This window comes from Aquarana catesbeiana, linkage group LG04, assembly GCF_042186555.1.
Source record: "Aquarana catesbeiana isolate 2022-GZ linkage group LG04, ASM4218655v1, whole genome shotgun sequence".
Lineage (NCBI taxonomy): Eukaryota > Metazoa > Chordata > Amphibia > Anura > Ranidae > Aquarana > Aquarana catesbeiana.
In genome coordinates, this window is record NC_133327.1 from 45,603,714 (window position 1) to 45,616,454 (window position 12,741).

Here is a 12,741-nt window from a genome sequence, read left to right on the forward strand (position 1 = left end):
TTTTTTTTTTTTTCTTTATTATTTTTTTGCTTTTTTATCTTATTTTAAAACTGTTCCTTTCATTTTTTTTTTTTTTTAATCATTTTTATTGTTATCTCAGGGAATGTAAATATCCCCTATGATAGCAATAGGTAGTGACAGGTACTCTTTTTTGAAAAAATTGGGGTCTATTAGACCCTAGATTTCTCCTCTGCCCTCAAAGCATCTGACCACACCAAGATCGGTGTGATAAAATGCTTCCCCAATTTCCCAATGGCGCTATTTACATCCGGCGAAATCTAAGTCATAAAATGCTCGTAGCTTCCGGTTTCTTAGGCCATAGAGATGTTTGGAGCCACTCTGGTCTCTGATCAGGTCTATGGTCAGCTGGCTGAATCACCGGCTGCATTCTCAGGTTCCCTGTTGAGACAGGAGAGCCAGAGAAAAACACGGAAGACGGTGGGGGGGGGGGGGCATTCTCTCCCACTGCTTGTAAAAGCAGTCTAGAGGCTAATTAGCCGCTAGGATTGCTTCTACATGAAAGCCGACCGCTGGCTGAAAAGAATGATACCAAGATGATACCTAAACCTGCAAGCATCATTCTGGTATAACCACTCAAAGTCGTGAATGCTGTACTCAGACAAAAATATGGTTAACAATAAAGCACAGTAAACGGTAAAGTATAAAAAATTGCAGACCTGAAAAGCAAACATGATAAAACATAATAACAATAAAACATTGCAGAATAGAATACAGTAAAAAAGAGCAGAACAATAGAGAGAATAGAGAGAGAGAGAATAGAGAGAGAACAATAAAACGACAACTATTATTTTTTATTTTATATTTTTGTTTGTGTTTTTTTTTTTTTTTTTTTCACTTTTTTTGTAACTGTAACTTTTATAACTGTAACCGGTTCCAGGTTCGGGTCTCTCAAAATGCGATGGCATCTTGGGAGACCCTGTGAAAGTGTGTCCTAGTCTGTGCAATGCTGTACCCTACGCTAATACTCAGCTAGTGAATGGTAGCGTTCAAAACATTCACCAATGCAAAGACCAGGATTGTCAGGACAGGAGGGACAATAATAGCGGGTGTCACGCCTATATCCGCGCTTGCTGCAGACACAACATCTTTTTTGGGGGGGTTCGCTGGGTAGGGGTACTCGGGAGGACATAAAAATGCCTCTCATGCAGCCGACTGCATTTGGTTGGGGATGTGAATGGGGGAAGTACGGGCGCTGCAGAAGCGGTAGGTTCCCAATTAGGATTGGCGAATGCAGCAGGAAGGGCACTATGGGCACGACGGGCCTGTGTTTGTCTTTTTGGTGGCAGCGGGACACTACTTGTGCTTGCCACCTCACCAGCTTGAACTGCACTTATGGGACTCGCCACGTCACCAAGTGTTACTGCAGTGCTGGTTTGACTACGACCGGGGTGTACTAGGCCGCTGGCGCTTGCCAGTTCACCAAAACGCTACCAAAAAAACTGTTAACGATCGCAGGGATCAGGCCTGACTCTGCGAACGCTGCAGTTATGCATTTAGTGTTTTGTAAGTGACAGTGATCGATCGATACTGCACTTGGGTGGGCTGGGCTGGGCTGGGCCGGGCGGAGGGGCAAAACGCAGGTGCTAGCAGGTATCTGGGCTGATCCCGCTAACACTGCGTTTTTGGGAACCCTAAACTGCTGGGGACGCCAGTATAGATCTGATCGGATCAGATATTGATCAGTTCAGATACTATACCACTAAGGGAGGTGTACAGTGCGTGCGTGGGTGTTAGCGCTACTGGCACTAACCTGACGCTGCCTGGGGCTGGTGCTTGCCAGTTCACCAAAACGCTACAAAAAAAACTGTTAGCGATCGCAGGGATCAGGCCTGACTCTGCGAACGCTGCAGTTATGCGTTTAGTGTTTTGTAAGTGACAGTGATCGATCGATACTGCACTTGGGTGGGCTGGGCTGGGCCGGGCGGAGGGGTAAAACGCAGTTGCTAGCAGGTATCTGGGCTGATCCCGCTAACACTGCGTTTGTGGGAACCCTAAACTGCTGGGGACGCTAGTATAGATCTGATCGGATCAGATATTGATGCGTTCAGATACTATACCACTAAGGGAGGTGTACGGTGCGTGGGTGTTAGCGGTACTGGCACTAACCTGACGCTGCCTGGGGCTGGTGCTTGCCATTTCACCAAAATGCTACCAAAAAAACTGTTAGCGATCGCAGGGATCAGGCCTGACTCAGCGAACGCTGCAGTTATACGTTTAGTGTTTTGTAAGTGACAGTGATCGATCGATACTGCACTTGGGTGGGCTGGGCCGAGCTGGGCGGAGGGGCAAAACGCAGGTGCTAGCAGGTATCTGGGCTGATCCCGCTAACACTGTGTTTTTGGGAACCCTAAACTGCTGGGGACGCCAGTATAGATCTGATCGGATCAGATATTGATGCGATCAGATACTATACCACTAAGGGAGGCGTATGCTGCGTGCGTGGGTGTTAGCGGTACTGGCGCTAATCTGACCCTGCCTGGGGCGACGCATATCACCGCCGGGCGATCAGGGGGCTAAATCTTTATTCGGTAATAAACGGCGGGTTCCCTGACACTATAAAAAATAAACAAACTAACCAGCGTCACCCGTAACGGTTATACAGTGATCAGTGGTGAAAGGGTTAACTAGGGGGCAATCAAGGGGTTAAAACATTTATTAGATAGTATATGGGGGTCCCTGTCGCTATAAAACTCTGACGGCGAACCTAAATATTTACGTCCCTAACTAGCATCACCAGCGACACTAATACAGCGATCAGAAAAATGATCGCTTAGCGACACTGGTGACAGGGGGTGATCAAGGGGTTAAAACTTTATTAGGGGGGGTTAGGGGGGTACCCTAGACCTACAGGGGGCCTAACACTCACTGCCCTGACACTGTAACTGTCACAAACTGACACCAATACAGTAATCAGAAAAAAAAAAAAAAAAAAAAAAAAAAAACTGCTGGTGTCAGTTTGTGACAGGGGGGGGGGGGGGGGGGTGATTGGGGGGGGATCGGGGGGCGATCGGGGGGGGGGATCGGGGTGTTTAGTGTGCCTGGCATGTTCTACTGTGTGTGTAGTGTTGGTGCACTTACATTGCAGTCTTCTCTCCTCGGCCCGGAACGGAAAATACCGAGCCGAGGAGAGATGACATCATTTCCTCTGCCTCTGTGTACAATACAGAGGCAGGGAAATGATCCCATTGGCTGAGAGCGATCGCGAGGGGGGGGCCACGAATGGATGGCCTCCCCCTCACCTCCGATCGCCGGGGGAGATTTGCCGACCGCCGCAGGCACCGGGGGGGGGTCCGATCGGACCCCCCACCCGCGGGCAGGCAAGGACGTACATATACGTCCTTTTGCCTGCCCGTGCCGCTCTGTCGACGTATATAGTCGTGCGGCGGTCGGCAAGTGGTTAAAGTGGATGTAAACCCCCAATTTTTTTTTATTTCATACTATAGAGTATAAGATTTCCTATCATTTGAGCCCAGTCTTGCCACACAGAGTTAATCCATCTCTGAGCAATCCTCTTTTATTGTTCACTGAGAAACTTTGTCATATCCTCCCCCTTGCTGTGAGTGACAGGTGATTTACATCTCGTGCATTAGCCTAAGAAACAGGCATTATTTTTTAATTCCCTCCCACTTCTTTCTTGGCTGTTCCACACCTCAGCATGATTTGGCATGCTGAAGTCATGTGGTTACTTTCCTGTCTTTTCACTGGATGTTAGAGATCATAGCAGAAGTTCAGTGTAAAATGCATATTGACAAGGGGAGTGTAGAGGTGGGCGGGGAGTGATCATGACCCCACCCACCGAGCTCCAGACAACAGACCCACCCACAGAATATGCAATTTTTCGGGTCTCGTAACAGACAGAGGGGAGACACTTGACAGGTAAAGATACATGCAGGAGGCATATATATCCTTATAGATACCCCTATGGCAGTAGTTTAGAAAGGATGACATTGGGTTTACACCCACTTTAAAGTGGCGTTCCAGCCGATTTTTTTTTTTTTTTTTTTTTTTTTTTTTTTAAGTCAGCAGCTACAAACACTGTAGCTGCTGACTTTTAATAAGGACACTTACCTGTCCAGGGAGCCTGCGAGGTCGGCCCCCAAGGCCGATCTATCTGTCGGATCGTGTGACGACAGCGCTGCCATCCTAACTAAGGGAAACAGGCAGTGGAGCCTTGCGGCTTCACTGCCCTTTTTCTACTGCGCATGCACGAGTCGCACGGCACTTTGTGAATGGCCGGCTGTCTTCTGGCGGACACACAGGTCCCAGAAGACAGCGCGCCCCATTACCCAGAAGAACATGCGAGGGAGAAAGAAAAAGAAGAGCTCCGCAGTATAGGAAGTGGCAGAATAGGAAGACTGCTTAGCAACAGGCGTTTCTGGTAAGTAAATTTTTTATTTATTTATTTTTTTTATAGATTTTTTTTGAGAATGTTAATGTAATTTTTTATTTTAGGGTGGACCTCCGCTTTAAGGTTTCTAGGCTGTTGCTTGGCAACTTGACGTTTCAGCTCCCTCCCATAAATTTTCTTTAGGATTAAGGTCTTGAAACTGGCAAGGCCACTCCATGACCTTTTTAATATGCTTCTTCTTGAGCCACTCCTTTGTTGCCTTGGCGGTATGGGTCATTGTCATGCTGGAAGAACCATCCATGACCCATCTTTAGTGTTCTGGCTGAGGGAAGAAGGTTCTCATCCAAATTTTTACAATACATGGCATGTCCATTGGCCCCTCAAAGTCGGCCTGTACCTTTTTGAGCAGAGAAACAGCCCCAAAGCATAATGTTTCCACCTCCGTGCTTGACTGTTGGGATGGTGTTCTTGGGGTCATAGTCAGCATTTTTCTTCCTCCAAACACAGCGAGTCGAGTTAATGCCAAAGAGCTCAAGTCTGGTCTCATCTGACCACAGCGCTTTCTTCCAATCCTCTGAATCATTTAGATGTTCATTGGCTAACTTCAGATGAGCCTGTACATGTGCCTTCTTGAGGAGGGGGACTTTGTGGCCACTGCATATCAATCCATTGTGATGTATTGTGTTACAAATGGTTTGTTTGGTGACTGTGGTCCCAACTGCCTTGAGATCATTCACGTGTAGTTCTGGGCTGATCCCTCACTTTTCTCATGATCATTCTTACACCAGGAGGCGAATCTTGCATGGATCTCCAGACCGAGGAAGATTGATGGTTATTTTGTATTTCTTCCATTTGCGAATAATCGATCCAACACTTATCTCCTTCTCACCAAGCTTCTTGCTGATGGTCTTGTAGCCCATTCCAGCCTTTTGAAGGTCTACAATCTTGTCCCTGATGTCCTTTGATGGATCTTTGGTTTTGCTCATGATGGTGAAGTTTGAATGGAAGAAAGATTCTGTGGACAGATGTCTTTTATACGCATAACGAGTTTTTGTTAGGAGCACCTTCTTAAACTGACAGGACTAATCTGTGTACCACATGAGCACATACTGTAGCCAGTCTGTGGAAGGAAGAATTATTGTTCTTTGTAGGGGACCAAATACTTGTTTTACTCACTGAACTGCAACTCCATTTAAAACATTTTATCGTGTGTGTGTGTGTGTGTGTGTGTGTGTTCTGGATTTTTGGTTGATATTCTGCCTCTGTCATTTAAAATACACCTATGATAAAAATTATGGACCCTTCATTTCTTTGTAAGTGGGCAAACTTACAAAATCTGCAGGGGGATCAAATAATAATTTTTCCCACTGTATCTAGTCAAATCCAAATCTGCATAGTGTCCCTGTTTTGCCGATGATGGCAAATTACAGCCGCTGGAGGGAATGTATAGGTGGCTTGCCCCCAAGCTGACATCACTTCTGCCCTATACCCACAGGGGTCCCGGAACTTCTCCAGCCCTGTGAGCACCTTCAGCGGCCGTGGCTTTCTATCATTGGCGGGACAGGGACACTATGTAGATTTGGATTTGACGAGAGATGTACTTTTTTTAATGTTAGTTTTTATAAAAATTTTAATAAACTGCCCATTGCTGCACTAGATGGCACTTCCTTTTCTAAAATGGGTTCACACACATGGGAACGGTGGGGGAAATCGCATGTGTTTTGGACAGGAATCGCACCACATTCCTGTTCAAATTGCATGCAATTCTTTGCGTTGCTTTTTGCACCCATTCATTTTGTATGTACGCAAAGGTATCGGTACTCGGTATCTGTGCAACCTTGGTGCTTTGGATTCAAAGAATTGAATGCAGTGGGATAGCACGACAGGCAGATAACTTTTTAAAGCAGACCTGTGCTTAAAGAATAATGATGCCTTTGCCAGGGAATAAAATCCCATGTGATAATGCACTTAGGTGGTGCTTCCCCCCTTTCCTTCCTTCTATTTGGTGGAGAGGCTGTGAGACACTGGACATGGCTGCATTGCAAAGATCACTGGGGATGGAGGGGGAAGTTAAGTATCTGTCTACCTGGGCAGCACTTAGGTTGGCCATACATTTTACAATTTTCTTGTACAATTTTTCCAGGGGAAAAATAAACTGAGCTTCTCTTTGGAAGATCAGTCTACTTTATAATAAAATTAGTAATGTCATCCAAAAATGGTTGTAATTGGGCTAAAATCATAGTTCACCTCCAATAGGCCCATTACGCTGCACTTGAGTCAGAGTTTAGCCTCCTTTCCCTTGACATTGCCAATTTGCAACTTCTTCTTAACCACTTCAACACCGGGCCAATTTTGTCACTTCTCATATATGTAAAAAATCTTTTTTTTTTTTTTTTTTTTTTTTTTTTAGTTTTTTGCTAGAAAATTACTTGGGTCAAGCCTTCCCAAGTATGTTCACGATTGTAAATCCCAAATGTTGGACTTTAATGCTTTGAAAGTTTAACATATGGGCCCAAACATTCCAGATAAAATCCACCTAGACCTGTCCTTTTTTTCCCTTCACCAGGGAGACTTTCTGACTTCTGTGGACATAATGGATGCATGCATACATGTGCCCAACTTTCCAGCACACCAACACTCTCTGCAGTTTGCTATAGGACCCCTACACTACAAGTTCATGGCCCAGCCTGTCCTCCGCACCTTGAATGTTCACCAAGGTACTGGCTGCAGTGTTGACCCTGTTGCGTTTTCAGGATACCCCCGTTGTGGGAAACATTGATGACTTATTAAGGGAAAAGGTTCAGGTTGGTCCTGAAACTGCCACTGGAACTGGTTAATTGCTTAAAGTATCTGGGTCTGGTCCTGGACACGTCTCCGACCAGAGTGTTTTATTCCAAGGAGAAGCTCTCCTATTTCCGATTTGAGATTCCTTAATCCAGAAGCTGTTCTCACTTTAATATGTATGGATGTCCAGGGAGATATCTTTGATCATCTGCTGGGGTGTCCATGAAAATTTAAATCAAGAAGCGCCCAGATATAAAACATTTTTTAATTTATTTTTTGTTTTCATTCATTTTGTTTTGTATTTTTTTATCACTTTTATCTTTTAATGGGGTTCTGCTTCAATGCCTGGTTCACACGGGCCGAAAACGGTCGGTTCGGCAGGAACCAGCCGACTTTCGACCTGTATGTACAGCTCCCTGTCTGACAGAAGCTGGTCTCACGAGCAGCTTCTGTTGAACGGGCATGGAAAACCAGCAGCCGACCAATGCTGACAGCCAATGTGTGCTCTGGCGGGGGAGCGGCCCTACTGTTAGAACACAATAGTACAGCGATCTGTTTTTTTTTTTTTGTTTTTTTTTAATTTATTTATTTTTTTCCCGTTCAGCTTGCTGGGTTGAAGGAAACAAAACTGTGTGCACTAAGCTTAAAAGTTAAGCTGTATTTAGTGAGCCCTTCTTCTTTTTTTTTTTTTTTTAATATATGTTTGCAGTGTACCTTTTTAATGTTGCATAGACAGAACCGCCAGGTATCTTATCGGTCTCTTGGTGTTGAGTTTGGAAAGATGTACTAAGTGTCTGTGTCTCTTTTGTACAGGTGCTCACTGGCTGGTGATGTCTTTCTGGCTGGTGGCTCAGCAGACTGATGTTATCAGCAGGCCGTGTTACTGGAGACTCTTCAATATCCTCCTCGGAGCTGTCTATGTCTTCTGCTTTATTAACGTCAGGGATGGGCCCTCGCGGTATCGTGTTGCTATCTTTTATGTGGTAAGGCATTCCTGTACTTTGTTTAACCCTCATGCACCTAGTTAAGGGAAATGCTACTGTTTAAAAGACTTAAATGGGAACAGTGAAGTCAGAAAATTAAGTCCTGCTAGATCACTTCAGGCTGGTCCCTTTTACAGCTATGTAAAACATAAGACTAAGAAAACTAATGCAGTTGCCACATCCTAAGGACTGGTAAACTGCAATATATTAAATTTCTGTTCTTGGGCTTGGATATACACTATGTTGTGAAAAGTATTGACGCCTGCCTTTACACACACCTGAACTTTAAAGGAGTTGTAAACCCTCACCTCCTGTGATGCAACAGCTCCCCTCTTTACTTACCTGAACCCGGTCTTTCCAGCGACAGGTCGAGCACACCAGCTCCAGCCGGTGTCTCGGGTCCTGATTGGATAGATTTATGGCAGCACAGCCATTGGCCCCCACTGCTGTCAATCAAATCTAATGACGCGGGCCGAGTCCTGCTGGCTGTGTCAATGGATGCAGCAGCAGGACATTGGAGCGCGCCTCCATGAGTGCCCCGAGGGAGAGTGGCTCTCCAATGGGGCACTCGAAGAGGAGGAGCCAGGAGCGCCGCTGAGGGACCCCAGAAGAGAAGGATCGAGGCCACTCTGTGTGCAAAACCAACTGCACAGAGGAGGTAAGTATTACATTTTTGTTTTTAAAACCTTTACATATCCTATAATGGCTTCCCAGTCTTGGTGTGTAGGGTTCAATATTGAGTTGGCCCACCCTTTGCAGCTATAACAGCTCCAACTCTTCTGGGAAGGCTGTCCACAACGTTTAGGAGTGTGCCTATGGGAATGTTTGACCATTCTTCCAGAAGCGCATTTGTGAGGTCAGGCACTGATTTTGGATGAGAAGGCCTGGCTCGCAGTCTCTCCTCTTATTCATCACAAAGGTGTTCTATCGGGTTGAGGTCAGGACTGAGCTCAGTTTGTGGTGGAGGAACTTGACTGGCCTGCACAGAGTCCTGACCCGATAAAACACCTTTGAGATGAATTGGAGTGGAGACTGCGAGCCAGGCCTTCTCATCCAACATCAGTGCCTGACCTCACAAATGCGCTTCTGGATAAATGGTCAAACATTCCCATAGACACACTCCTAAACCTTGTGGACAGCCTTCCCAGAAGAGTTTAGCAACACACATAGATAAGTCAGTTCTTGCATCAAGCTGAGTGTTAACATGCCAGCTTGTTGGACATCATAAGGGGATAGTAATGGTCAAAGGAGTTAAAATTATTAACATGGACTATATGGACTTTTATTAGTCAATGTTAAAGCACCTGAAAAGGCAGCCCAGTGGAAAGTAAGAAGCAACTTCTGTAACAGCTGGGGATAAAGCACAGGCGCCGATCTAAGTGTAGTATAAGTGATTTTATTGCACAAATGGATATAGGTACTCACAAGAGTGAAGTAATCGCAAGCATTGGGTACAAATGGCAGGGTGTTTGTGGAGAGGGTACATCCGTGAGGCTTCTCGCTGATGGATTAGAGCGGGCCGCGCCAGTGGTTGCCGACGCTTTCTTGATCTGGAACGCACAGGGAGCCAGGGGATGACGTCACTTCCAGGACGTGATGAACCAATAGGTGACTCGTTTTACGGAGCATGCGCTCCTTCTTCAGGCCTAACAGGGGCCATGTTGGATGTGGGCTTTTAAACACTATCGCTGCTGCTACTGGGTCTTAAAGTCTCACGGCTATTAAACGTATATATTGCTGGCCATGACAGTGCATACCAGGACACAAAGCTACATGACTTCAGTGAAAACATTGTACAAAACTTTCTTTTGGAAAACATTTAAAAACATTACAGGTGCTTGAGAAACATGAGATTGACCATAAGTGAAAGAAAATTATATGTGAGTGTATAATGAATTGTGCGTTAATAATAAAATGGATTTAAATAGTTCATATTGATATTAATTAATAGTGTGATCATAAATTAATAATGAAATTAGTTATATATAATATTAAATAATAAAGATGAAAAAATGTAAATGAAAATGACGGAGTGGACCACAACCAAACGGGAGACATTCTATGTTATGATAGTGTTGTAACAATTAACTGATAATTATTACTATATGATTATTACCATAACTATGAGTACTTACTTTAGTTGATGTGTAAACTGAAAAGAGGGGAGGGGATTCCGCAATGAAAAATTAAATTATGATTATTATAGTAATGATCTAATATCCAACAAGATTGATTTTAATTTCTTACAGAGAGTATGTGAACATATGAACCCATACCTACATGTGCTCACATAGGCCAACATACCTCATATCATAAAATGCATATAAATTATAATGACACTATATGTACATAACCACACCATCTAATGGAAAGGCAGGGGAAATTGGATGTCAATGCGTGTGTGGACACGCACTGACAACCCGACATGTATGCACGTACATGCACGGGGGGGTGCAATGGGGGGAAGAGGGAAGAAAGGGCCCAAAGGAAGTGAGGAGAATGGCCCAATATTGTATCAGATCAAAGTATTGATCTCTATTTCCTCTTTTTAACCTCCGGGCGCGAGGAAATCCAAGGTGTATATCCAATATGTTTCCCTCTGGCAGAGACGTTTAAAACGCTCTGCCATTGGAAACATACCGGGAATGAACTCTATGATCCACACCCTGAGGCCCGCAGAGGATTTTTCGTGAGGTTTTAAAAAAAAAAATGGTTACACTGTTTATCTTCTCCTCCTTCCACAAAGCGGCGATGTTCTCCAAATCTCTTCCTCAAAGTCTGTACAGTTCTCCCAACTTCAAACAAACAAGACAATAGACCGCAGATTCTGTGGAACAGTTGAAAAAAATGGAAATTTTACTTTGAATTCCTTTTGCCCATGGTTGACATGTTTGCACTTACGGCACTGGTACATGCCTACTAAGGGGAGGCATAACGTTTGTGTCAGTGGAGTGGGATTTATACTTGCTAGGCGCTACCAAGTTTTTTTTGTTTTTTTTTATATTTCTGGCTTTTCTATATGAAAATTTTAGGTTCGACTGGGATAGTGGGTTGCAAATGAGGATCCTCAATCAAAATGGACTAGTGTTTACCCACATTATTATTATTATTATTATTATTATTATACAGGATTTATATAGTGCCAACGGTTTACGCAGCGCTTTACAACATTAGGGCAGACAGTACAAGTACAATACAATTCAATACAGGAGGAATCAGAGGGCCCTGCTCGTTAGAGCTTACAATCTAGGAGGGAGGGTCAAGTTATACAAAAGGGTAATAGCTGTGGGGGATGAGCTAATGGAGAAAATAGTGCAGTTGTTAGATGGAGGCAGGATAGGCTTCTCTGAAGAGGAAAGTTTTCAGGGATCGCCTAAAAGTGGATAAATTTGGAGACAGTCTGACAGATTGGGGTAGGGAATTCCAGAGGATGGGCGAGGCTCGGGAGAAGTCCTGGAGGCAGATATGGAAGGAGGTGATGAGGGAGCTAGAGAGGAGGAGGTCTTGGGAGGAACGGAGATGGCGATTAGGTTGGTATTTTGAGACTAGGCTAGTGATGTAGCTGGGGGCAGAGTTGTGGATGGCTTTACGTTCCATTTCCTTGTGTTAGATTTGTCACCCAGTTCCATACCAAACTGGTTGGACGGTAATATTGTGTGTATCTTTTGGCTGCACAGAATGGTTCGATAAGTAGAAATTGAAGGCTTCGTCTGAGTGTTACTGGGGAAATCCTTCTCAATACATTTTTTTTTTTTAAGTGGGACCCTTGTTCAATAGGGTGATGGCAACTGTGATGATGCAAAAACGAGTTGCCAGCTGTGGGCTTAGTATAATTTTTGGCTAATATTTGGCCCTCGTGGTGGAACAGTGTCAAATCGAGAAATGCCAATTGTTGAAAATCATGTTCTGAGGTGAAAGAGAGGCTGTATGTGTTATTATTGCAATATTGTAAGAATTCGATGAACAGGGACTCTGGGCCATCCCAAATGACAATGATGTCATCTATATATGGCCCACAAAATATGATATGGGAGATATATAGATTATTGTGCCAGATATAATTGGCATAGCTGGGGGCAAAAGTTACCCCGTAGCTGTGCCCATCACCTGTAGATAGAATTCACCATCAAACTCAAAGTAGTTGTGTGTCAGACAGAATTCTGTAGCATCCAAAATGAATTTGGCCTGCTCTGGGTTGAGTAAAGGAATACTGGAAAGGAAACTCGCTGAGACCTATGGAATGCGGAATGGAGGTGTATAATGAATTTGCATCGAGGGATTCCCGCATGTAAGTGGGTTCCCAAGTGTAATGGGCTAACTGTTCAAGAAGGTGTGTCTCATCTCTGATATAGGAAGGGAGATTTTGTGCCAAGGGCTGTAAAAGCGATCGATGTATTGAGAAAATTAACTTGTTATCCATAGCTGAAACTATGGGCTTACCGGGTGGGTTGTTGATGCTTTTGTAAGTTTAGGGTATATGATAAAAAATATGGTGTAGAAAAGAAACCTCTTTTGAAAAAACAAACTCTTGTTTAGTGATGATGCCACCATCTTTGGCTTGTTTAATCAATGTGGTGGCTTCGGTTGTGAAATTAGGTAAAGGAT

General features: G+C 44.3%; 1 protein-coding gene across 1 annotated transcript in view; it reads left to right on the plus strand.

Annotated features, from left to right (window-relative positions):
* Positions 1–12,741, plus strand: part of XKR5 (XK related 5) — a 62,481-nt gene that overhangs the window by 28,171 nt on the left and 21,569 nt on the right. The window contains exon 5 of the mRNA XM_073625147.1: positions 7,967–8,136. Coding sequence (XP_073481248.1) covers positions 7,967–8,136 — 170 coding nt within the window. The remainder of the gene's footprint in view (positions 1–7,966; positions 8,137–12,741) is intronic.